The sequence below is a fragment of the Paramacrobiotus metropolitanus genome, unplaced genomic scaffold (assembly GCF_019649055.1).
Source record: "Paramacrobiotus metropolitanus isolate TYO unplaced genomic scaffold, Prichtersi_v1.0 Parri_scaffold0000077, whole genome shotgun sequence".
NCBI classification, from domain to species: Eukaryota; Metazoa; Tardigrada; class Eutardigrada; order Parachela; family Macrobiotidae; genus Paramacrobiotus; species Paramacrobiotus metropolitanus.
In genome coordinates this window covers 528,219-549,785 of record NW_026570297.1, presented here as the reverse complement: position 1 = coordinate 549,785, position 21,567 = coordinate 528,219, and the positions used below count along the sequence as shown (strand labels likewise).

At 41.1% G+C, this 21,567-nt stretch overlaps 3 protein-coding genes across 3 annotated transcripts; all 3 read right to left on the bottom strand.

The window, feature by feature from the left end:
* Nucleotides 1-81: 81 nt before the first annotated feature.
* On the bottom strand, nt 82-4,826 carry LOC129595379 (elongation factor Tu-like). Its single transcript, XM_055492374.1, has 6 exons — nt 4,363-4,826; nt 4,184-4,225; nt 4,080-4,107; nt 2,426-2,720; nt 1,569-1,737; nt 82-593 (listed from the first exon to the last, which is right to left on the bottom strand). Exons 1-6 carry the CDS (start codon nt 4,703-4,705, stop codon nt 214-216), a joined length of 1,257 nt encoding a protein of 418 aa, XP_055348349.1. The 5' UTR covers nt 4,706-4,826; the 3' UTR covers nt 82-213.
* Nucleotides 4,827-6,818: 1,992 nt separating this feature from the next.
* Nucleotides 6,819-9,346, bottom strand: LOC129595417 (uncharacterized). The gene is made up of 4 exons (XM_055492423.1): nt 9,206-9,346; nt 8,498-9,140; nt 8,065-8,196; nt 6,819-7,893 (listed from the first exon to the last, which is right to left on the bottom strand). Exons 1-4 carry the CDS (start codon nt 9,235-9,237, stop codon nt 7,165-7,167), a joined length of 1,536 nt encoding a protein of 511 aa, XP_055348398.1. The 5' UTR covers nt 9,238-9,346; the 3' UTR covers nt 6,819-7,164.
* A 768-nt stretch (nt 9,347-10,114) lies between these two features.
* Nucleotides 10,115-21,067, bottom strand: LOC129595346 (tyrosine-protein kinase Src42A-like). The gene is made up of 8 exons (XM_055492332.1): nt 20,274-21,067; nt 18,529-18,866; nt 16,792-16,913; nt 15,311-15,474; nt 14,246-14,414; nt 13,186-13,532; nt 12,066-12,222; nt 10,115-10,826 (listed from the first exon to the last, which is right to left on the bottom strand). The coding sequence occupies exons 1-8, from the start codon at nt 20,373-20,375 to the stop codon at nt 10,615-10,617; spliced, it is 1,611 nt and encodes a 536-aa protein (XP_055348307.1). The 5' UTR covers nt 20,376-21,067; the 3' UTR covers nt 10,115-10,614.
* Nucleotides 21,068-21,567: the final 500 nt, after the last annotated feature.

Below are 21,567 nucleotides of genomic sequence, written 5' to 3'. Positions count from 1 at the left end.
GACCATTTTTCCTATAATTATTATGTTCATTCCTTGTAACATATTATTTTCCCCACAATTGGTATTAATTTTCTATCGTTGATTTATTTATTATTTTCTTCATTTTCTCCGCAAATTTTTTACTCCTGAATTTTCTCCCGAATCAGCATTTCACAGATGACTACACACTAGCGGCAACAACACCCGCAAAAAAATCCCGAAAACAACCCGGAATTATGCGGCTTTTTCCGCGGTCTTGGGCGCCTTCCGCACGACAGCCTTCTTCGGCGCACCGCCATCCCGCTCCATCACATCCCCCGCCTCCGTGACCAGCTTCGCGCCGTCCAGCTTGCCGAGACTGCGGTCCACCCGCACACTGGGCAGCAGTTTGGTGATGACGCCGGTGGCCACCGTCTGGTTGTTGGCCTCGCGCACCGTGAAGCGCTGATTGGGTTCGAGGACCATCTCGCGCAGCAGCGTCCCGAACACCTCGCTGTGCTCGCCCGGCATCAGCATGTCCACGCCCGGCGGGAGGTCCAGGCGCGTCTCCACGTCCCAGGTGTGCGAGAAGAGCTGCTGCGCGTAGCCGCTGCGGATCGGCTTACTGCGGCCGCCTACGGCACGCGGTCTGCGTTAAATTATTTTTTCTTCAAGATTGTTTATTTTGATTTTATTATTGCAACTACAGCAGCCAGACTCATTAACGGAGATATCTTACCAGGCTAGGGGACAATTAAATACATTTCTGGTTTGATTTTTATGAGAGAAAAATCCACCCAACCTAGGAATCAAACCCAGGACATACAAGGATACAACCTTTGATTTATATATTTACAACTACTTTTCATTTCTTCCCATAGACAGACACAAAAAGCCGAACTATATGTAACTAATTTATTGTGTTTTTCCCAGTTTTTATGTTAATTTATTAACAGTGCGGATCGTTCGATTTTTTTTTCGATTTTAATTTCGCAAACCGGTAATTTTCTTCATTTATACGAGTATAGCGACATATGAATCACATTATTAGGCTACTATTCATTTCTGTACTTATTTAAAGCAGGTAATTCTGTTTCTGTAATTTAATTATCTAAAAAAATATTAACAAATGCTTATTTTTGAATTTTTTTAATTTTATATTCTTTTTCCAGGGGTTTTCGATTTACTTGTCAAACAATTTTTTGCTCTGAAATAAACCGTAATAGTGTGTTAATGCACTGAAATCCAAAACGGTTTATTTTCTGAACTGAGAAAAACGTAGATCAGTGAGTCATCTGAAATCGACTGCACACTCAAAGCACATCCGCACAAAACAGCCGGAAAATTTTCCAAACTGCCAAAAAACAATAAAACGTTGAAAAAATTATTTTTACACCTTATTTTTATAACAAAAAAGGTACACAATATTTTTTGTACGAGTTTTTCCGGTATGATTAATCAGTGAGGAGAGCCAGAAGCGATTCTTGTCTCAAATGCGCCCGCGTCTTTCCTAACGCGCCAATGAACGAAATGCAAGTTTTGTTTTCCAATTATTTTCTGCTGGAAAAAGCTTTTACTGTATAATTACGTTGAAAACCGTATCAACACACCTTCATGTTTCGTGAGGAAGTAGATCTGGGCGCGGAAGCGATTGTGGGCGGTGAAGCGGCCGGGCGGCGCCAGGATCATACCGCGCGACACCTGCGCCGCTTTGATTCCGCGTAATAACACACCGACATTCTTCCCGGCTTCCACTTGCGGAATGGACTGCTTGAAGACCTATTCAAATACTCGTAAATTCTTCACAAAATAAACCAAACGAAATTGTAACTTAAATGGGCCAATTTTAAAACGAGCAAACTGCAAATTATTGGAAACATCAACGGCATAAACTGAATTATTTACACATACAGACACCACTTGCAAATAAATAAGTCTAACAAACAACAATCCAAGAACAACTTCCAAAAAATAATAAACCGAAACTATAATATTAATAAATTCTCTGCAGAACACACAACGTACACTGAATTATTATTACACACCGAAATTAATATAATTTTTCAAAATCAATTAAATTTCGATTCAGAGCAAAACTGTCCAGTAAGGATATAATTATTACAACCGTATTAAATCGTAATTGCATTTCCACTAAATTAGTCGAATAAGAAACAAAACAAACAAAATTATTCCCACACCCGAAATTATTTCCAAAATAAATCAAATACGAATTCAGCCAATTACGAAAAAAACCTGACATTATTGACACTCCCGGAAATCACTGGCAATTTTAGCGGATTTTAATTAAAAATTACAATCCACTAAAATACATGAAACTATTTTAAAAAAAATTCAAAAATAAATCCCTTGCACGCCCCAAGATTATTTACAAAAAGCACTGATTATGAAAAAAAAAAAAAAAATAAAGCGATAAAAGTTTTTCTAACACTGGAGATATTTTCCTGACCTGAATATCGGTGACGACAGTCTTGAGGTGCGTGCCGTGCCCGAGAATCTCGGCCGGGTCGCCCTTCTTGATGGTGCCCTGCACCAGCGTCCCGACGGCCACCGCGCCGCGGTTCGGCACCAAGAAGCAAGATTCCACGGGGAGGAGGAAGGGCGCGGAGTAGTCGCGCAGCGGATCCGGTAGATACGTGTCCAGCGCCTCCGTCAGCTGCAGGATACTGGCCTCTCCGGCGGGGTCACCCTGCAGGGCGCGCAACGCCGAGCCTTTTATCACCGGACTGTTGATTCCGTCGTACCTGTTCCGACAAGAGCGTCACTTACATCAACTACAAGAAAAACCGGTATTCAACGGTCCAGATAATACCGAAATCCATCAATACTCAAAAGAAAATCAAATCTTAATTAATCGTCAAGAAATTATAGTAATAAGCACAGTAATACAGATTAATAACTGTGTAACTGTGTATCTGTATTACTGTATTACTGTGCTTACTGTGTATTAAGCACAGTAATACAGATGTACGATGTACGATCGATTACTTATTATACTAGTAAGGCGGCATCCATAAATTACGTAACGCAAAAATTCGACATTCTGATACCCCTCTCCCCTTGTGTCACCAGTGCTAACAAACTCAGATCCCCTCCCCTGAGCGCTACGTAACAAATTTAGAACCCCTCCATAGATATAGCATGGTGACGTCAGAATCGTTGCAAGTTTTTAATACCCCCCTCCCCCTTTGTAACAACAGTAACGCTTTCAGGACCTCCCCCCTCCCCCAACTTGTGTGACGTAATTTATGAATGCCGCCTAATATAATATTATTATAATGTACGATCGTCGTACGTGCAATGCGGGTTCGTACAACTTTTTTAAATACAAAATTTTGATGTACTAAAGTTTCCTACAATTACAAAACTCCTGCGCATAGCTTTGACCATTAATTAACGGCCCGCGGTGAAACGGAAAGTAATCGTGTATAAGTACGACGCGCGTACAAGTAAAACGGAAAGTATTCGAATACTTTTACTCGTACTTATACATGAATTCGTGTATAAGTACGAGTAAAAGTACTAGTAAGTAATCGTGCGTCTTGTATAATCCTTATTAACTTATGCGTTAAAATAAAGAACAATGCATTTTCTTTGCTGGATGGTACAAAATTATTTCTGTGCTCTTATGAAAAGCAAGTTTCTGATTTTTTACAAATACCTGTCGCGAACGAGGTGGCTTTCACCAGGGTTCTCTGGACATGTGATGTATTGGCAGTGTTGGCATAGAAAAGCGCAAGAGCCGTCTTCCTGTCTTTTTCAAGACCCCTGCGCAGTGCTTGGCATAACACAATAAAGGAAGACAACTGACGATCTATCGCGCGGCCATAAATGGACGCGTCATCGCAGAGTAATGCCACTGTGGTGCGATTGAGCGCCGTAAGCACGGCTCGGATGACCTTATCCAAATCATCCTGGATGAACGGAGCAATGCGCGTTAATGTTGGATACTGTGCCCTGTTATCGTATAATTCCGAATTCAGCATCTGCGTTCTGTAAAATGGAGTGGACAAGAATTCGGAGAGCCAACCCGAGCCATTAAAAATTGGGGCATGGAACGAAATGACATCGATATTGAAGCTTATACTGTTACGGAAGCTTACTGTGGGCTGAATATGGGGACATTCCATTCTGAAAAAAATGTATATTGTGCACATAACATAGGTATAATTCCTGTTTGGACGATTTAATTGCAACCTTTTCCCACCTTTAGCCATGTAATTTATCGATGTTGCGGCCTTGATACAATCTACACAAAAAAAGCAAGAGCAGTTAAACAACAAAATTCAGGTATTATGCATATAATGTATATATGTGTACAATATTATGTAATTGTTAATATTGTACACGGTCGTAATTTGTAACGGCTGAATTCATACTGTTTACCTGGTCCAATCATCACCATGCCGGCAATATCCCGTGCTTCTGCACTGTAGTAAAACTGGCTCGCCCACACTGCCGCAATGGACTCCAGTTCATCGCACCGTATGGGATAGGAACTCAGAAATAACTTCCTTGTAAAATTCAGTTGCGATCCGTACTTGGCTTGTAAAAGTTCCTCTCCTTTATCCAAAACAGCACCAAAGCCGCCGGGACCGAATGTTGCATTGGTCCGCCCGGTAAATCCTAACAAGGCGATGTTTGGTTTAGCAGCCGAGAAAGCGAGACCGGTAAAAACAGCAATACAAACAATCAGGCATAGTGATGACCTTCGAAGAAATCCCTTCATTATTCACTAGCGAAGACAGATAACTGAATGAGCACTTCAGCAGATCGTAATTATAGAGAGCTTTGCATGTTATACGCATGGAAGTATGGAATCGAAATATTTTGTCAGCCGAATATTATAATTGTTGCCAATGCATGCCAGAAACACAACATGCTTGCAGAATATTTATTTGCCTGGATTCAGCTTTGTAGTGCTAGAGGCAAAATTTAGTAATCATTCACGCGCAATAATACTCGTAATATACCTCTGTGTATACTTCTATTTATTTTGCTAAGGGCTCTTTCGAGGAGGTTTACGCTACTCAGTCCATATCAGCACATGACTCCATGAAAAATCCGCTGGTCGGATAATGATTCGCATTTGACCCGACGTCCGTGATAGCGTATCTCGGGCAGTTTTGGTGGAGGTTGCATTCGCGATCGAATTGAAACGACTCGAAATGGTAAAGAACTTCCAGCAGATGTTGCATAACATCTTACAGTATATCCGAAAAAGTGAGGAAACGACCGGCAAGCTGAATAAAGCGTTCCGACGGCCATATGGGAGTTGAAAGGTCACGATTACCGCCGCTTCGAATGAGCACTTCAAGTAAATTACAAATTAGCGGCTTCCCGAAGTATTCATATGGCTTAGTGTCCTCTCGCAACGGGACATAGCCCCCTTGAAATGGAAGACAATTTGGATGCATGATACTCTCAAAACTACTGTACAAAGCGTCGCAGCAAGGTGCAAGAATTCAGCTGCACAAGATCAAGTTGCACTAAATTATTAATTAGAAAAAGAGAAAAACAAATATCACATCACTACCGCACAAGCTATTCCATTTCACTGGGATATGTTCAGGACGTCTCTGGTGACCGAGAAAAGTGACACAGAATCCGGGCAACTGCTGTACAATTTGCCCCCAAGGTTGTACGCAGTGGAGCTCGTACAACATGCATTGAGTTGAGCACAATGAGCATATGAAATTTTATTGAAGTAAATTAAACCACTTTTTCGACATTTTGTGTGTGTCCCCTCTAGTAACTACAATCCTTTTTGGTTTTTGTCTTCAGGATGCCGTTCTTTACCTGCAGTACATCCGCACCGTACTCCGATAGTTCTTCAGAGCATAACGCACTTTTAATCCAGCCAGCACCCGTTGTCCGCAGCAGTAACGCGGCGCCAAAATCCGCACCCTCTGTAGTCGAAGCATTCTATAGATACCGACCCAGGTCCAACGCCGGTCACGGTATTTGGCGATTTCTAATTGCGACAGACAGCCGTCACCGAAGGCTTTGACGGAATACACGATCAGGTCACGATAATCAGCCACCACCTGCCTCAGGATTGTCAGCGGGATTTTAATACGCATCGCCGCAATCACTTCCGCCACACAGTCCATCGGTATCAGCGCATCCAAAACACCGCCGCCGAGTCCATCCGGTGTGTTCATCGCCTGGGTTGATCGCAGACTAGCCCTGTTGCAAAATGATTTTGACATACGTACGTGCTACTTCTTTGAAACTCCAGTAAAATAACAGTCACTTGCTACCGAGATCAGGCACCACCGGATACAATAAGAAAACCAAAGCGGAATGATTTATAATACCGGTTGTGAATTTTTTGTACTCGTAATGATTTTATGCATACAAAACTGTAAAAGGTGTGCTTTTAAAATTCTATGTTGTAAATGTGGTTAGAGCACTTGTGAAAAGTCGGTAAACTTCGACAGGTTTCGCGAGATCAGCTAATTATAAACAGACACTTTTTTCGTCGATCCGTTGTACAGAGCACACATTCAAACCCGGATGTTCTTCCAGAACGACCATCGCAACAGCTCTGTTAATATATCGAGATATCTGTAGAAGCTGGAAACGGAGCAGAAATACGTAATACTGACATATTCTGAAGTACGTAAGTCAACCTAGTGCTGTTTATTTTGCAAATGACCCGACCATGGTGTTGCGGAAAGCTACACAATGCACACAGCAATGCAGGTAACAATGTACTGAAGTACTACTTTCTATCGTTTTCGATCTAATTCACGTTATAAATCGCTTTCGCCAAATGCACAACACTTAGTAGCGCATTTTATACTTCTGTCGAAATTTGCGGTTTTACCAGGCTTGAAATGACTGGCGTTTGCCTTACACACGACCAAAAGGCTTGGTAACGAATTCGCTACAGTGTCATCTCAGGACAGGGAAGGAGATTATATCAAGTATTCTTTGCGACTTCCGGCTTCCTGGATGAATTACAGCGCACACGATGAACACACTTGTCGTGGTAAAACATCTTTCTGCATTTTATTTTTCCATGAGATTCCAAGAGAATTGTGCCATCAGAAGTGAGCTTTACACAGTACGTAAGTTGCTCGTACCGATACATCTTTATCAAACCAATAGGACCACACAGCAAACATGACCACATAGCCAACATGACCACCACTTAGCAAACATGACGTATCAAGAGCCGGGCTACGTAGCCGTTGTGTTCGTATTCATAATACTCTTCGCCACTCGCAGCACATGCTTACTGTACTCCGCATCCCATTGAGCAGCTCCGATACAAACGCCGGGCGCAAGGTGATCGTACAACCAGCAGTGCTTCTCCACTGCATAAAACTTCTTTAACCCAGCCAGTACCGTTTCCCCGGCGCAATCGAACGGCACCAACGTCAGCACTTCCCGCAGCATCAGCCGATCACAAACCCCGGCCCACGCCCACCGCCGCTCGCGGTATTGCCTGTTCTTGGAGGGCAACAAGGCGGTATCAGTGAAACCGGGGGTGTACGGAATCAAATCACGGAAATCCGCTGCCACATGCCACAAGATAATCAACGGGATTTTTATCTGCATCGCCGCTATCACTTGCGCCACACAATCCACCACTTCGCACGCGAACTGTGCTTGCCGGCGATTCTCGGCGGCTGTCGTGACGATGAGGGTTTTGGTGGACGACGTGATGGTTTGGCTCAACGTGAAGGCTAACCGGCGTCTCTTAACGGGGATGCTTGATAAGTCCACCTCGAGATAGAGATGTAGCGATGCAGTGGTAACCGTAGCGAATACCGTGTTCCAGTCACGGCTGACTTGACGGTATTTCATCTGCTGGTCCACAGCAAGGCAGGAGAGTGATTCTAATACGAGAATCATAGGGAGAACGCGCCAAGGTACATCGTTGCCGTCTATCACAGCAGCGTCTACCTAAGAAAAGCATTAATTTTAGCATATATCACAGGTATTAGATATCCCTATTTCTTTCAAATTAAATAAATTTATGATACTTTTGGAGTTTTTCCATGTGTATGAAAACCCGCAGTACTTTTCAGAAGGCAATCTAATGAACTCTTGTCAAAATTAAATAAGTATCTATACCTTAGGAGATGGGAGGAGTGCTTCATCGCAGTCAAGTCTGCAGCGTTTTCGGTTCTCGTGCGAGGATTCGCCTGCCAGCTTCTTTCTTTCCGGACTGTTCAACGTACGACTTATCCGAAGGACAAGGTTTTTCTGCAAAAAACCGCAGATATTTCCACTCAAAAAGTCCAGAATACAAAGAAAGGCAAAAATGGACAAAGGCGACATTAGCCAGTACCGTATCTGTAGAAGGTAAAAGCAATATCCATCAATACAGACAATTCCATACGCAAAAATAAAAAGATAATAAAAAAAATAAAATTACATAAAAAATCAGCAGCTTTCTCGTAGGAATAACTTCCAACGATCCAAAAATGAAAAAAAAAACGAAAAAATGATTAAATTAAATTCTGGGGCAGTATGGCAAATCGCAGATCCGAATACCAGTACATACACAATGCTCCTCTCCAAATGCCTTCTTCTCCGTCGATATGTAGCGAATCAGCAGCGTTTCAGCCACGAGCTTGATGTGGACCAGTACCGACGTCGTCAAGCTATTCCACTCTTCCCGAAATCCCTCCTTCTCCGTCAACTTGAACAGTACAGATTCATTGGGCAGTTTCACCTGATGCTGGCGAAAAATACAATTTTTTCTGGAATATGCATCACAGTATGTAATCGTGTCTGAACGCGATTTCTTGGTCAGAGGACACCAAGGCTCCGCTCCGCAGATTGTTCCACACGGTACAACATCGCGAAATGTATCTCCATCAGCGTACACCCCCACCAACGCCGATTCACGCTGAAATGCCAGATATCCGTCCTTTATTAGAGCGAGCAGCTGAGCGGAGTACCAACACCACGGCTGGTCAGGTTGACGTTGAAGGAGGACGCGAACAGGCTGCCCCACGGGGAGTGGGTAGCGCTTTTGCAGCGCTACACAACTGGCCAGGGGGACGCGCTCGGCGTGGTGGTCGGGGTAGTCGAAGTCAACGATGAAGTCCCCTCCGTCTGCCACCAGATCGACGATCATACCGTGACGAATGCGTCCGCTGTCGTCAATCACGGCAACAACGCCGTAGCGCCAAATGTTTGTTCTGAACATGCTTAAGTTCTCAACGCTCAGCTGTTATCGTCACCTGCTTGCGGACATGCAACTTACGCTTTTATTAACTGGATAAAATCTCGTATCATTTCAAGATCGTAATATCAGGAAAAAATCGCATAAAAAGTCAACTGAAGATATTTTTCACGGGACTGAAGCTACATAAGAAATTACTGTAATTATGATTTATGAGTGTAATAGAAGGCTAATAAGAAGAGCGAAAATATTTTTCGACAAATGGTGACGGAAGCGGAAGTTTGGCGAAAGTCAGTAGTGTTCTCTAATTTCGTTTGATCGCCACACCGCCCACTCGGAGGCGGTGGCGCTTTAATTCTGAGTCGCAATACGGAATGCGTCGATACGGAGTGCAATACGGAAGGAGTCAATGGTCTAGTGGACAGTGGTCTGTGTAGCATTTTTTCAGGACTACACATAATTGTTTTTCTTACATTCTTAAGTTATATAGCAGAATATGCTACAAATAATTATCGATCCCGTTTCATGTGTAAAACATTGGCGAAAGTCAGCAGTACACGCCAGAATGGATTCATGGATATTGGACAAAACTGACTTCCGGAAAGGTCCCTCTGTCCTGCGTCATTTGCACAGACAAAAGCAAGTACTACAGTACAACTAGAAGCAGATATTTTACTAGTGTAGAAGTCATATTACTCGTGTACAACATTTTCCCGTACGTTATTCAAGTTTCTGTAAAGAAATATTTTAAGACAATTTTTCAATCCGTTCGTGTGGATTTTTGTGTACAATCTGCGTTTTCCGAGACCAAATTATTGCCATTCTTAACTTTATGGACACAATCAAATCAATTCAAAATTTTAAATGTACATGCAGCATACTACCTGTAGGAACATGATTCTGGATTCATTTTGTGGTGTTATTTTACTGATAGCATGTATTTTGATTTGTGTTTTCAGCGCAAGAGAATTTTATTGCAAAGGATTTACACAAGAGCTGAAATAATATTTTATAAGCAGAGGCCGCGCTGCATAATAAGCATTACCAGATCAGATCAGCCAGAACACTGAACACATGGCGGTTTTTTCGATCAATAAAAAAAACCACAATAAAACTATCTAAAAATCCGGTCAAATACGAGGCTGCCCAAAACACAGCCGCCACAAAATTGCCAATAAAAACAAAATAAAAATCAAAAAAGCAGCCCACGATACAAAGTAAACCAGGATCATCAAAAAGCCCGCACACACAGGCCGAGAACTGAAATCAAAGAGAGAGAGTCAAGCACAATACTAACGGTATAAATTTACTAGAAAAAAAAACATTTTAAAATTAATCCAATTAAAATAGTCCAGCCGAGGCAGCGTCGCGTCCCACGAAAATTCGAACGCGAACACTCAGATTACAAACAAGTGTGGTCCTGTCGCGAATATCAACGAGAGATACAAAGACACCACGGGGCGCACAAGGGGGAGGAAGAGCGGGGCATTTTAGGCCACGGTGGTGGCTTCACGGTACTCGGTGCCGGTGGCGGTGAAGTACTCCTCCAGACGCCACTGCAGCGTCTCGAAGGTGGGCCGGCTCATCGGGTCCTTGTGCCAGCAGTCTTTCATGATTTTGTAATACTCAGCCGGGCATTTGTCGGGAATGGGCATCCGGTAGCCGTTCTCCACTTGCTGCAGCACTTCCGCATTGGTCATGCCTACGAACAAATTATTGATAAATACGATTTATATAAAAACAGTAATAATAACACCAGGAAAATCATAATAAATTAACTTCGAATTTTGGACTTACAGTATATTTGGCTAATAAATTAACTTTACATTTACTTTTTTTGACTTATATTTTACAATTATACCAGATTTTGTTAACTGCTATATTCAATTTTTTTCCAGTAAACTACGACGATAAAAATGGAAGATCACAATTTTCCCCAATAATGATTTTTAAATTAATTTACAAAATACACCGGTAAATGTCATCACCGTCATACGTAATTTTTACCACTGCAGCTTTTTTCTCTTTTGACAAAAGTAAAAAGATTTACAAAAGAACAAATAAATTTACGGGCAAAAATTGTAATTAATTAATTCTGCTCTATTGGGACGCTGCACATTAACTTACCAATTATTAATATTGATGATGCTAGCTTTCTCGTTTAAAAAATTATATACAGTATTTAACAACGATCTGTTCATAAAAATTCAAATTCTTTGTGTGCTTTTGTTGTTGTTGTGGCCGGGCGTTTTAATTAGCATTTGAAGGTCTGCTTCTCATCATAAATTCGGTGCCGCGACACTTGACCTGACCATCAAGAAACCTGCACTCTTTTACACCAGCGAATCGAACGCCCGCTCGCGCAGCATTAGCATACGAATAGCCCAACTATTACAGACGCGAATTCAGATTAATTGCGCACGACCCAATAAGTAGCCGCAAGAAAAGTTTAAGCAGCGTTCAAGTTCAATGGGAATTGCGCAATTATGGGGCTGCTTCAGCGGCTAATTGGCGCTGATGCATGAATTTGCCAATACACTACACGCTGCGCACCGCCACCCAACCGACCGCTCTCCAAACAAACACAAAGGTTATCGAAACGTTCGCTGCTGAATGCATTATTAAGCTCATTACAAATGCAAAATGAAAGTCGAAGTCGTTACACGTCTTTCATACAAAGCATGTATGAAATATTACAACTACTGTAAAAAGAATCAACAATAAACATGAACGCATGCCAAAACGGCAATAATAATTACAATAAATAATTACACAACTTACGTAACAAAAATAACCGGTTTTTTGACTAAAAAATTCAGTAGTAATATTATTAAAAAATTATTTAGCACGGTAATCGTGATAAAACAGGCAAAACAGGAGGGTGTAGCTGGTGTAAAATGAAGAGCGACATGATTGTCAGGGCAGTCATTGACTGACTCACCGGGATAGGGTATGCGTCCGTACGTGTACAACTCCATGAGCAACACACCGAATGACCACACGTCCGATTTGATGCTGAACTTGCTGTAATTGGCCGCTTCCGGCGCGGTCCACTTGATGGGGAAACGTGCTCCCACACGTGCTTCGTACTCGTCCTCCTAGCAAGTCAAACGAAATTTACTTTAATTCGTTTTACAAAAACAAACAATGAATGAAATAGATTTTAATTTTAATTCTAAAACGCCAAATTATTCCTATTTTATTACATTTTCTCCTTCAAGTATTTTTTCCGATTTTATTTACATTTTTCAATTAAATCATACAATTATCACATTTTTAAAAATCATTTCACGTACACTTGACTAATATTTTCGTTAAAAAGTACACAAATTCTTATATTCATTAAATAAATCATTAAATGTGCATTTTCACTACGTATTTGATTCTGCTGTTTAGTTGCGAAGTCAACAAGGTTAATTGTTTTTGTTGAAAACATGGGTATCAAGCGGCTCGATCGGGATCAAGGATGCTGACACGGACAGCGCCAGTAATTAGCGCTCCGATCAAGCGGATCTGTTGACCGTCACAGCGAGCACATGCCCACATAAACACAACCACTACTCCGAGATTAACCATTCAAACATCTCACTCACACCGGAACGGAGCAAACTGACCAAACCTTCGCGACAGGTGTCAACAAAACACCGACCCGGTACACAAAACATGCAAATATTTCCCCATGATATCGTGTTAGTTTTTCTTTGTTTCAGCCGATACTTGCGAAGTCAGCAATCAAAACGAAATACATATTTGCCAAACAGTTTCACGTTCCCGTAAAATTCTATTTATCCTTCACGGCAAAGGCATTTATTATTTATTCGTGATATAATACCTACTCAAATAAACTTATTTGCTTTTTTATTAATTTGTCAAAATTCTGTAAAAATAAAAAAGAATTAATGGAATATCACCCAGATTTCTGAGAATTCAAACAAAATTTGATTGTCTTTTATCAAACTGTCAAAAACAGAAGTTTCTATCTTCTATCTGGAAGTTTCACTAGTTTTAACATTTTTAATCGTTCACAAATACATAGCAATATAAAACAGGATATTTCTTACCCCGACTCGAATTAATCGAGCCAGACCGAAATCGGCAATTTTCACGACGTTATTCTCGCCGACGAGGACGTTGCGGGCGGCTAGATCGCGATGAATATAGTTTTGCGACTCGAGATAGGCCATCCCGGTGGCAATTTGTGCTGCCATGTCGATGAGCTGCGGTAATTTCAGCTGGCGTCCGCGTGGACTCTGCAGATACTCTAACAAGCTGCCGTGCTTCATCAGCTCGGTGATAATGTAGATGGGCTCCTCCAGGGTGCACACAGCATACAACTGGATCAACTTATTGTGCCGCAGACGCTTCATGATCTGTGCTTCCGCTAGGAAATCTTTCGGATCCATTGTGCCTAAAAATAATCAACCACAAAATAATAGATCGCATTCTGCGCAGTTATCCGTACTCGTACTTATTTAACGATAGAAAGTTTTCAAATGATTCTGCATTTTTTAAAAATTACAATTCACGAGACAGCGAAGCTGCATAGCAATTTCAAGTCAGCTGCAACGTAATAAAATGGTTATAATACTTATTTTGTTGCTTTAAAAATTGGAATTTTTTCAAGCTCGCATGGAATTCGGATACTTTAGTAATAAGTGCCAAATTAGTTATAATTATTCCATATTTTTCTTCAGAAATTGCCGTAATGAATGCAAGAATCTGAAAAATTAAAAACCGCTTGTAAACAGTGCAAGAAACCAGTCATCTTTCAAATTAATTACAAACGGGTTACGACACACACTTGGCTGGCGTAGTACAAATCTGTAGTAAAAGATGGCATAATCACGCATTAATCCATTTCGCTTACACAACCCCACAACTGGTTTTTGTGTGCCAAACGCCGCACAACCGATACATAATCCATTCAATCAGAAATTCAAAAACATCGGGTTTTACAAAGCGGGCTACGTATGTGTAAACAAAAGGCTAACGGGAAAACTCGAGCAAAAACAGAACAATAACGCGAACAAAAAGCCAAGCTAGCCAAATAATTGGAATAATTATTTTGAAACACCGAAAAATAACTACAAATTTGAATCGCCGATAAATGCCTGTAAATACCTGGTTTCAGGGTTTTAATGGCGACCGGCGTTGTATTATTCCACAAACCCTCCCATACTTCCCCAAACTGTCCATGGCCGAGTTTGCGGACGAATTTCAAGGATTCCCGCATAATCTCCCACTGGTCAATGGTATTGTGAGACAGACCAGCTGTCGTTGGGCGCTCCACCTATAAACTTAATACTATTAACACAGGAAATTTTTTGATCTTAAATTATTTTCATTCTGTTTCTGAACGATTCTTATTTCCGATAAGTGTGCATCTACCAAATTTTACCAGTTCACGTTCTCTTATTTTATTTTATGAGACAACTATTTATAAATTTATTTGCCCTGAAAAATACAATATCTAATAAAAGAAGAATAGTAATGTAAGATTATGAAATGAACCACTACGATTTTCTGATTGGTTTTTTGGAAAGTTTCTCCTGTCACCACCGAGAAAACTCTTCCGCACGACAGAATTCCTATGACAACTCAGCTGTGGGCAGATAAAGAAAATCAAACTAATCCCTTGGAAGGCTCTTATCGCACGCGTCATTTTCGGCGCAATCGGTCAACGTTCTCCATTCTTTTGCTGACTATCGGCGCGACATTTTTGTCCATAATCGCATTTCCGTTTATCAACCGATTAACTGCTACTGCGTGCGTTCCATTCTCGCACTGCCATGCGGCGTCAACGGAAGCGCGGAAATATCGTAAAAAATCGCGAAACATGACGTCTGCGCATAACAGCTTTCGTACGCCAGCGCATTCTTTTCATTCTATTCAAACAAATCATCTACCAAAAATCCTACAGTAAGCAGTAAAATTTAAAACAATCTATTTAATTTTTTTCAACTGTTTCAATCCCCAGCAGTAAATTAATTAAAAAATAATAAGAATAATAAAATAATCGATAATAAAATCACCTGTATACGTTAAAAATTTTAAAACTCTGCTGTAAAATAGAAAAAACTAGAGAAAAAGGTCAGAAAAATTTTGCCGGGATTGTGTCAAGTTTTTGCGGCAGTCATTCGCTTTCTCCGACCACAACATAACCTATAAACGCATTCACCGGCATACCTGCGCGCAGGGCTTCTTGAGATTGACACACAGTCCATCGGCATCGAGTGAGTAGTGCTCGACGAGGTCTTGCAGTGTCCGGAAGGTGGTGCGGCGTGCGATGAAGAAGCCGCCTTCGTCCAGCTGCCGGATGCGGTAGTGCTTCACTGTGTCTTGATCACGCACTGAAAACAAACAGCCCAGCAGTCACTTTCATGCTCCAACGCACGCAGTACAGCGCGGCTATGTCTGCAGCGGCAAAAATGTTGACTGTGGCCCATTACGAAGATAAAAAAACACTGTCACGGCGGTTTTTCACGCGGTTATCATAACATCTGTTACAGGCATCTGTGGGATCACCGGCAATTTTCTCAAGCTAACAAATCCCGGAAAAACAATGAATTCACTGCGGAATATTTTTTGAATTATTTATTTTCACTTTTTCCATCAGAATTTTGCTGGCCTGTGCATTCCAGTTAAATTAAGAGGATTTTGCAACACATTCAGACAGTTTAGTGATTTTTTAACATTTGAAAAAATTTTCAGTGCCGAAAAGTGAACACCCATTAATTGCAGCTCACACCAATTTTGACCTGCCTTTTTTTGGCCGAATAAAGCCAGCTGTCTGTACACCATCATTAATTACAATCACTTTCGTTTCCAAATAATTTACGATCAGGACACCACCCGCCCTTAATTGCCATGCCCGCGGGACACACAGCGCAGTAATTGTAACGGGATGGGAAATCCGTCTGCCATACAATGCAGCGAAAGCCGGCTCTGTGTTACGCAAGATGAAGAAAACCAGTTAATGTTTGTCAATACGCGTGCCCAAATCATGCGCTCGTCGAATAAAATGCATAAAATTCACAGCCAGACCTCCCTCGCATAAAAACACCTTTTGCTGAAAGGCGCATACTGAAAAATATGCCTGAATTCCACCCGACATTTTTATTGTTATCCGTTTCAGCTCAACAGGGAAAAAACTGGCCTACAGCGGCAAGTCACGCTTCGCCACCTTGATGACACGAGCCAGGAAAACAAGCCGCACAATTTGCCAAATTTTTATCCCTCCATAAACCAAAACAATAAAACAATTAACAAAAATAATTTATGACAAAACGCAAACATAAATGAAGAAAAAATTTTAAAAAACAGCAAAAAATTGTACAAAAATGTGATTTATTTTCCCAGTGGAGATATATTAAATAAAAAAATTATTCACTTGTCATTTATTTTTAAACAAAGAAAAGCGAAAATTTCAAAATCGATTAGGACAAGAAAACAGAAGTAGATCATTAAATAATATCCTTTTTCAAATTTGCCTGAGCTTTTTAACGGCACTCATTTATCATGATTAATAATTTATTCCGCTTTGAAAGGCTGACGAGAGCTTTCGAGATTTTCATATTAAACTACTTGTCAGATTTATCCGGCAGAAAAAAACCGCCTCCACAGTGTTCGTCGGTCTTGTGTGTGTCGCACTGCGGCAATTGACTAACCTGACAAGGAGAAATCATTCTTGCGGCTTTCACTGTCGCGCACAAGGAACGCCCCGTGCTCGTTCTCGGCCAGCAGCAGCTTTTTCTCCGCTTCCAGCCGCTTAATTTTTCCAAAGTACCATCTATAAGGAAAAAATCAGAACGGTTCATCAACCAGAAAATGCCAACACACTTCACAAAACCGGCAATTATGAGACCGGCCAATTTCAATGACACTCCACGAATGTCTAAAAATACGCCAAGATATTTCACCGGGCCGCTCAGCGGGCCTGTATAAACGTGTCGGGCTAATTTTTCAAAACAACCAAATTGACAGAAGTGCGCCTACGTGCTTGGGATGGTTTAGACCAATTTAAAACGTTCCGGAGACGGATGCATTACATGACCTTATTAAGAGAAAATAATTATGGTAACATTTTCGGGTAACTTCTGCCAGGCACCGTACTTTTCGCGATTTAAGTGAGCAACGATTTCCGAAAGGTTAAAAATAAAAACGGAAGCAAGAAAGCTCGAAAATCAACTAACCAAGTAACTACCGAATTAGGACTTCCGTATCAGCTATTTTATTTCCAAAAATCTTAAAAAATAAAGTTCCCTGAAAATTTTCAGCCAATTTTCGGAAACGCTGCCGGGAATGTTTTGTTTTTCAACCGCTTTGTCTGATTGTAAACAAACTTTTTCATTCTCGTTAAGTAAAATTTTGAGTTTTGTTATGTAAAGATTTAATGGATTTATAATATATCAAAATCGACCGAGAAAACTTTCGCGCTCTTTGAACAAATGGAACGATACCAATGCTGCCCGCAGCCACATGGAAAAGATGTGAAAATACCAATTCTCCACTAATCAATTTTGCGCTAATTTGCTATCGCAACAATGAATCCGTTCCTTCACCTCCCGTAAATTAACCGAACACCGAGAAAAGCCAACCGCTACAAATCCGCAAATCAAACTGTGAACCTTTCACAGTTCACATCAAGCCTTAAAAAGACAAAAATCGATAAATAACCGTAATCACGAATTTTCGCGGCTTGTATCGGTTTCAATCGAACACTGATTTGTAAAGATTTTTCGCAACCGCAATAATGCCATAATTCAATTACAAACAGCGCGAAAGAAAGATCGTAAATGTGCAATTCAGGCCAGCGATGCCACGAAAACCGATTGAATGGCAAAAATTTAGAAACTAAACAATCGGAAACACCAAGTATTATTTTCAATTTCAGCTAATTTGCACGCTCATGAAGCAATCTTATTTGATTAAAATTACAAACCACTTCGATTTTTAAAACAAAGTATTTAAAAAATTGAAAGAAATAAGCTAAAATCAACAAATACAAAATCCGATCAATCTGAAGCGCAGTTCATGAGATGAACGATTCCGCGTTAATGTTACGCCAGTACACTACGAATTCGATTTCTTAAACAATTTCGTATATCGCTGCAATCCGGTGCAATAAAGATTTACAGCTGCCGATGACGTACTTTTCAGAACAAAAATTAAGAAAATCATTCGTAGTTTAATTGCTCTATTGAAAGTTTTAAGTTAATGGAAAATGTGTGCACTTTCCGAAAATTTCCTAATCAACAAACTGCGGAGATATGTAATCGCGATTAGGCCAATCCCCAACACGCGATGCCGATCAACCGGTACAGAAACACAAATCTGTGTCTGACCATCGCCAAAACACCGCACCTTCATTAAACCGTGTAAATGTCAATTTTATTAAAACTTACGGCTCGGCCTCAATGGACTTCAGTTTGGCGACATAGTTACTGGGAATATAACCCTCCTGCCGCGAGGTCCGACTGCGGGCGAACCACCAATCCCCCTGGGTGTCGTTGAGAATCTCCAGATGATCACCTTTCCGAAAGCTCAGGTCCTCATCCGTCCGCGCATCGTAATCATACAGCGCCACGAAGATATTGGCACCGGATGAGGTGAAGCCATCCGCTGACCGCTGATGGTCCGGGAGGGCGGGCAACTGACTGTGACCTCCGTGGCCGCCTGGGACAGGCCCCGCTGCACCCGACCGGGCGCTGTGCAAGTGGCTGGTCAGAATATTGGCATTTGACTGCAACAATACGAAAAAAAATGAACTTTTTGTATAAATTTCTGAAAACGGCTACGCGATCTACAGTACAACTAAATGAAACAGAATTTCAGGTTAAAGCGATAAGAAAGTCGCTTTGAAGTCTGAAGCGACTAAATATGGATACCATGATTACCATCCAGCAACATTTACATAAAAAAAGTGGCAACATCTCAATTATTAGCAGTTATAACAATATAACGTCACATATTCATTGTATATTTAGTGGGCAAAGCCCGATTTCTGAAAATGCCCCACAGTACTGCCCTTATACTACGATACAACGCTAAGACTTCAAGCTGCTATTTCGAAGATGGTACGGCAGTACGCAAACCAAATCATCAATAATTCATCACTTCATTTCTGCTTGGTTGCTTGAACTTCAACAATATTATCTGAATATTATTCTGGAACATTCGCCAGCCACTAAAAAAACTCGCTATATTATTTTCGCATAAGATATTGTAATAAAAACGATAAAAAATAGTTACCAAAAACACAGCTCTGTATTATTTGTAAAATCCAAATGTATAAGTAATTTGCAATTAATTATTCTTTTCCATCAACAAAGCAGCCTGATTAGAGCGACGAGCAAGTCTCCCAGCATGATTCACTAGTGCCAATCAGTCATAACGATTTGGAGTTATTTCTTGTAGGTCATAAAGTGCTCGAATAATGCGCAAGCGTAACGATCCATTTCTCCAATAACGATTGTCAACACGACCCAGTTTGTTGTGCAAACGATACTCGCGCTAATACGCACACTCTCCAGCATTCAATTTCAAGGAAGCACCTTCTTCTCCAGCTTTTCACCAAAACGAGCTTTGTAATTAGATAATATTCCACAAGAAAAATCAATTCGCAATCCATACATAGATAGCATAACTTTCGAACGACCCAGTAAACTAAAAAAGAGTATTTTTTCACTACGATAACTAATAAAGACTCCAAACAACAACCGAAACTGCGAAATACATCCAAAATAAAATAAATTAAATCAAAAATAAATTTTCAAAATTTCTTTCAAACTTTTTTAAAAGCCGAATCATCTCACGCCAGTTTCAAAAACAGAATCAAAACAAACGGATTAAGTACTTTAATACAATTAAATAATCAGATTCTCAACAATCTTTAGCGAAAATTATTGAGAGACGAATTCTCTCATTTTGAAATTTTAAATGAGAAAAAAACTGAAAAATGATAGAATAGTCAGCAGATTTATAATAAAAACAGATTAACAGAACCAGAAATTCCCAAAAATATCTGGTATTATTGTACCCTTCCAAAAGAAAAACAGCCAGCAATTCCTAAATTCCAGAAGTTACTGTTCACTTTTTCTCGAATTCCCTCAACAAACCCACTCGAGTGCGATACATTCCGCTCACTTACCGAATGATTACCCATCTCCGGCGGGGAAAACGGTTTTCTGGTCGGAGGAAGAGCTTGTGCGCGTCCGTTGGATTTTTTCAGACAACTATTAATGGCACCCATGGCAAGACTGATTCAGCGCAGGCAGCATGCAGCGCCTGCAAAAGTGCACACTGGCGATTCTCCGTGCAGTCCGAGCACACCGTCACACAGCCACACACAGCACAACACCAAGGAGATCAAGGCAATTGATAAAGATCATGCAGCTGGGGCTCTTCAACACCCAATGGACGCACTCCTGCCACTTGAAATGCGCTCTATTTCCAGGGGAACATCAGAAGGAGAGAGTTGTGGAAGAGAGCAGACAGAGAGAAACGAGCAGAAGAATAAAATTAGCATTCAAATTCAAACGCACGGCCAGATAAAGATAGCCAGTCAGTAAAATCCTGTCACAGCAGGCAGCGCAGCTGTAGCGATAAGCGGGCAATAAATACCCGATCACAGGGAGTGTAATGATAAGAACACACAGCGCACGGGGGCGGGTGAACCGGGAGATGGCTGGTGTGCGCCGGGTTGTTAAGCCACCCAGTGTGTGTCAGCGCGACAGGAAAACCATCAGTTGCGCATGATCGACAGCGGCTGCCTGTTTTATGTGCGGCCTTGCTCGCAAACCGCTTTTACACGGCTTGTTAAACGTTGACAATGGCGAAATGAGCACACCAGCAGCAAAGTACTGCTAATGAAGATAAAAAAAACTAGACACAAGAAAAATCTTGAGTTTTCGCAACTGGCACGCTGGCGTTGTGTGTGTATCTGCGCTGTATGCGTTTCGAGTCTGTCGCGGCCGATAAAATGTGAAATAAAGGCCTGCTTTATGTGTCAGCCAATCAGTGACAGCGGCTGGCCACGTGAGTCTGTGCTCTGATCCAATCCTGCTGGAGGGTTGGGATCTGAGTTATTCACCTAATTCGGTTCATTTTGTGCACTTGGCGTCTCGTGCTCTCTTCAGCAATTACACGTCCACTCTCGCATGAAATCCATTGGAAATTTTGGCTGTGGAGTCTAAGTTTGTGATCAAACAAGCTAACAAACTCACGTAATCGAAGTTTTTTATTCCGGATCTCCAAATAAAAGTCATTGCCGACTACCTAATCAAATTTTAAATTGTAAATTCGCATTTTCAGATTAGTTCTTGTCCAAATGTGAGAAACCTTGGTGTGAGCAGCGCAACTTATCCAGTGATCCACAAATCTGCATTCACTATTGCACTACTACATATTTTACCTTGACTGTGCTAGAATTTTTCACTGAAAAA

Excerpts from the sequence above, each read along its gene's own strand:
- LOC129595346 (XM_055492332.1), bottom strand. The coding sequence starts at position 20,375 with ATGGGTGCCATTAATAGTTGTCTGAAAAAATCCAACGGACGCGCACAA. Across the intron at positions 16,914-18,528 it reads AAGTCCATTGAGGCCGAGCC|ATGGTACTTTGGAAAAATTA; the intron begins GTAAGTTTTAAT and ends TTTTCCTTATAG. Across the intron at positions 10,827-12,065 it reads CGGACGCATACCCTATCCCG|GCATGACCAATGCGGAAGTG; the intron begins GTGAGTCAGTCA and ends ATTTGTTCGTAG.
- LOC129595417 (XM_055492423.1), bottom strand. The coding sequence starts at position 9,237 with ATGATACGAGATTTTATCCAGTTAATAAAAGC. Across the intron at positions 8,197-8,497 it reads CATTTGGAGAGGAGCATTGT|AAAAACCTTGTCCTTCGGAT; the intron begins GTATGTACTGGT and ends GGTTTTTTGCAG. Across the intron at positions 7,894-8,064 it reads CACTCCTCCCATCTCCTAAG|GTAGACGCTGCTGTGATAGA; the intron begins GTATAGATACTT and ends TGCTTTTCTTAG.
- LOC129595379 (XM_055492374.1), bottom strand. The coding sequence starts at position 4,705 with ATGAAGGGATTTCTTCGAAGGTCATCACTATGCCTGATTGTTTGTATT. Across the intron at positions 1,738-2,425 it reads CTGTCGTCACCGATATTCAG|GTCTTCAAGCAGTCCATTCC; the intron begins GTCAGGAAAATA and ends GTATTTGAATAG. Across the intron at positions 594-1,568 it reads CTTCCTCACGAAACATGAAG|GCGGCCGCAGTAAGCCGATC; the intron begins GTGTGTTGATAC and ends CGCGTGCCGTAG.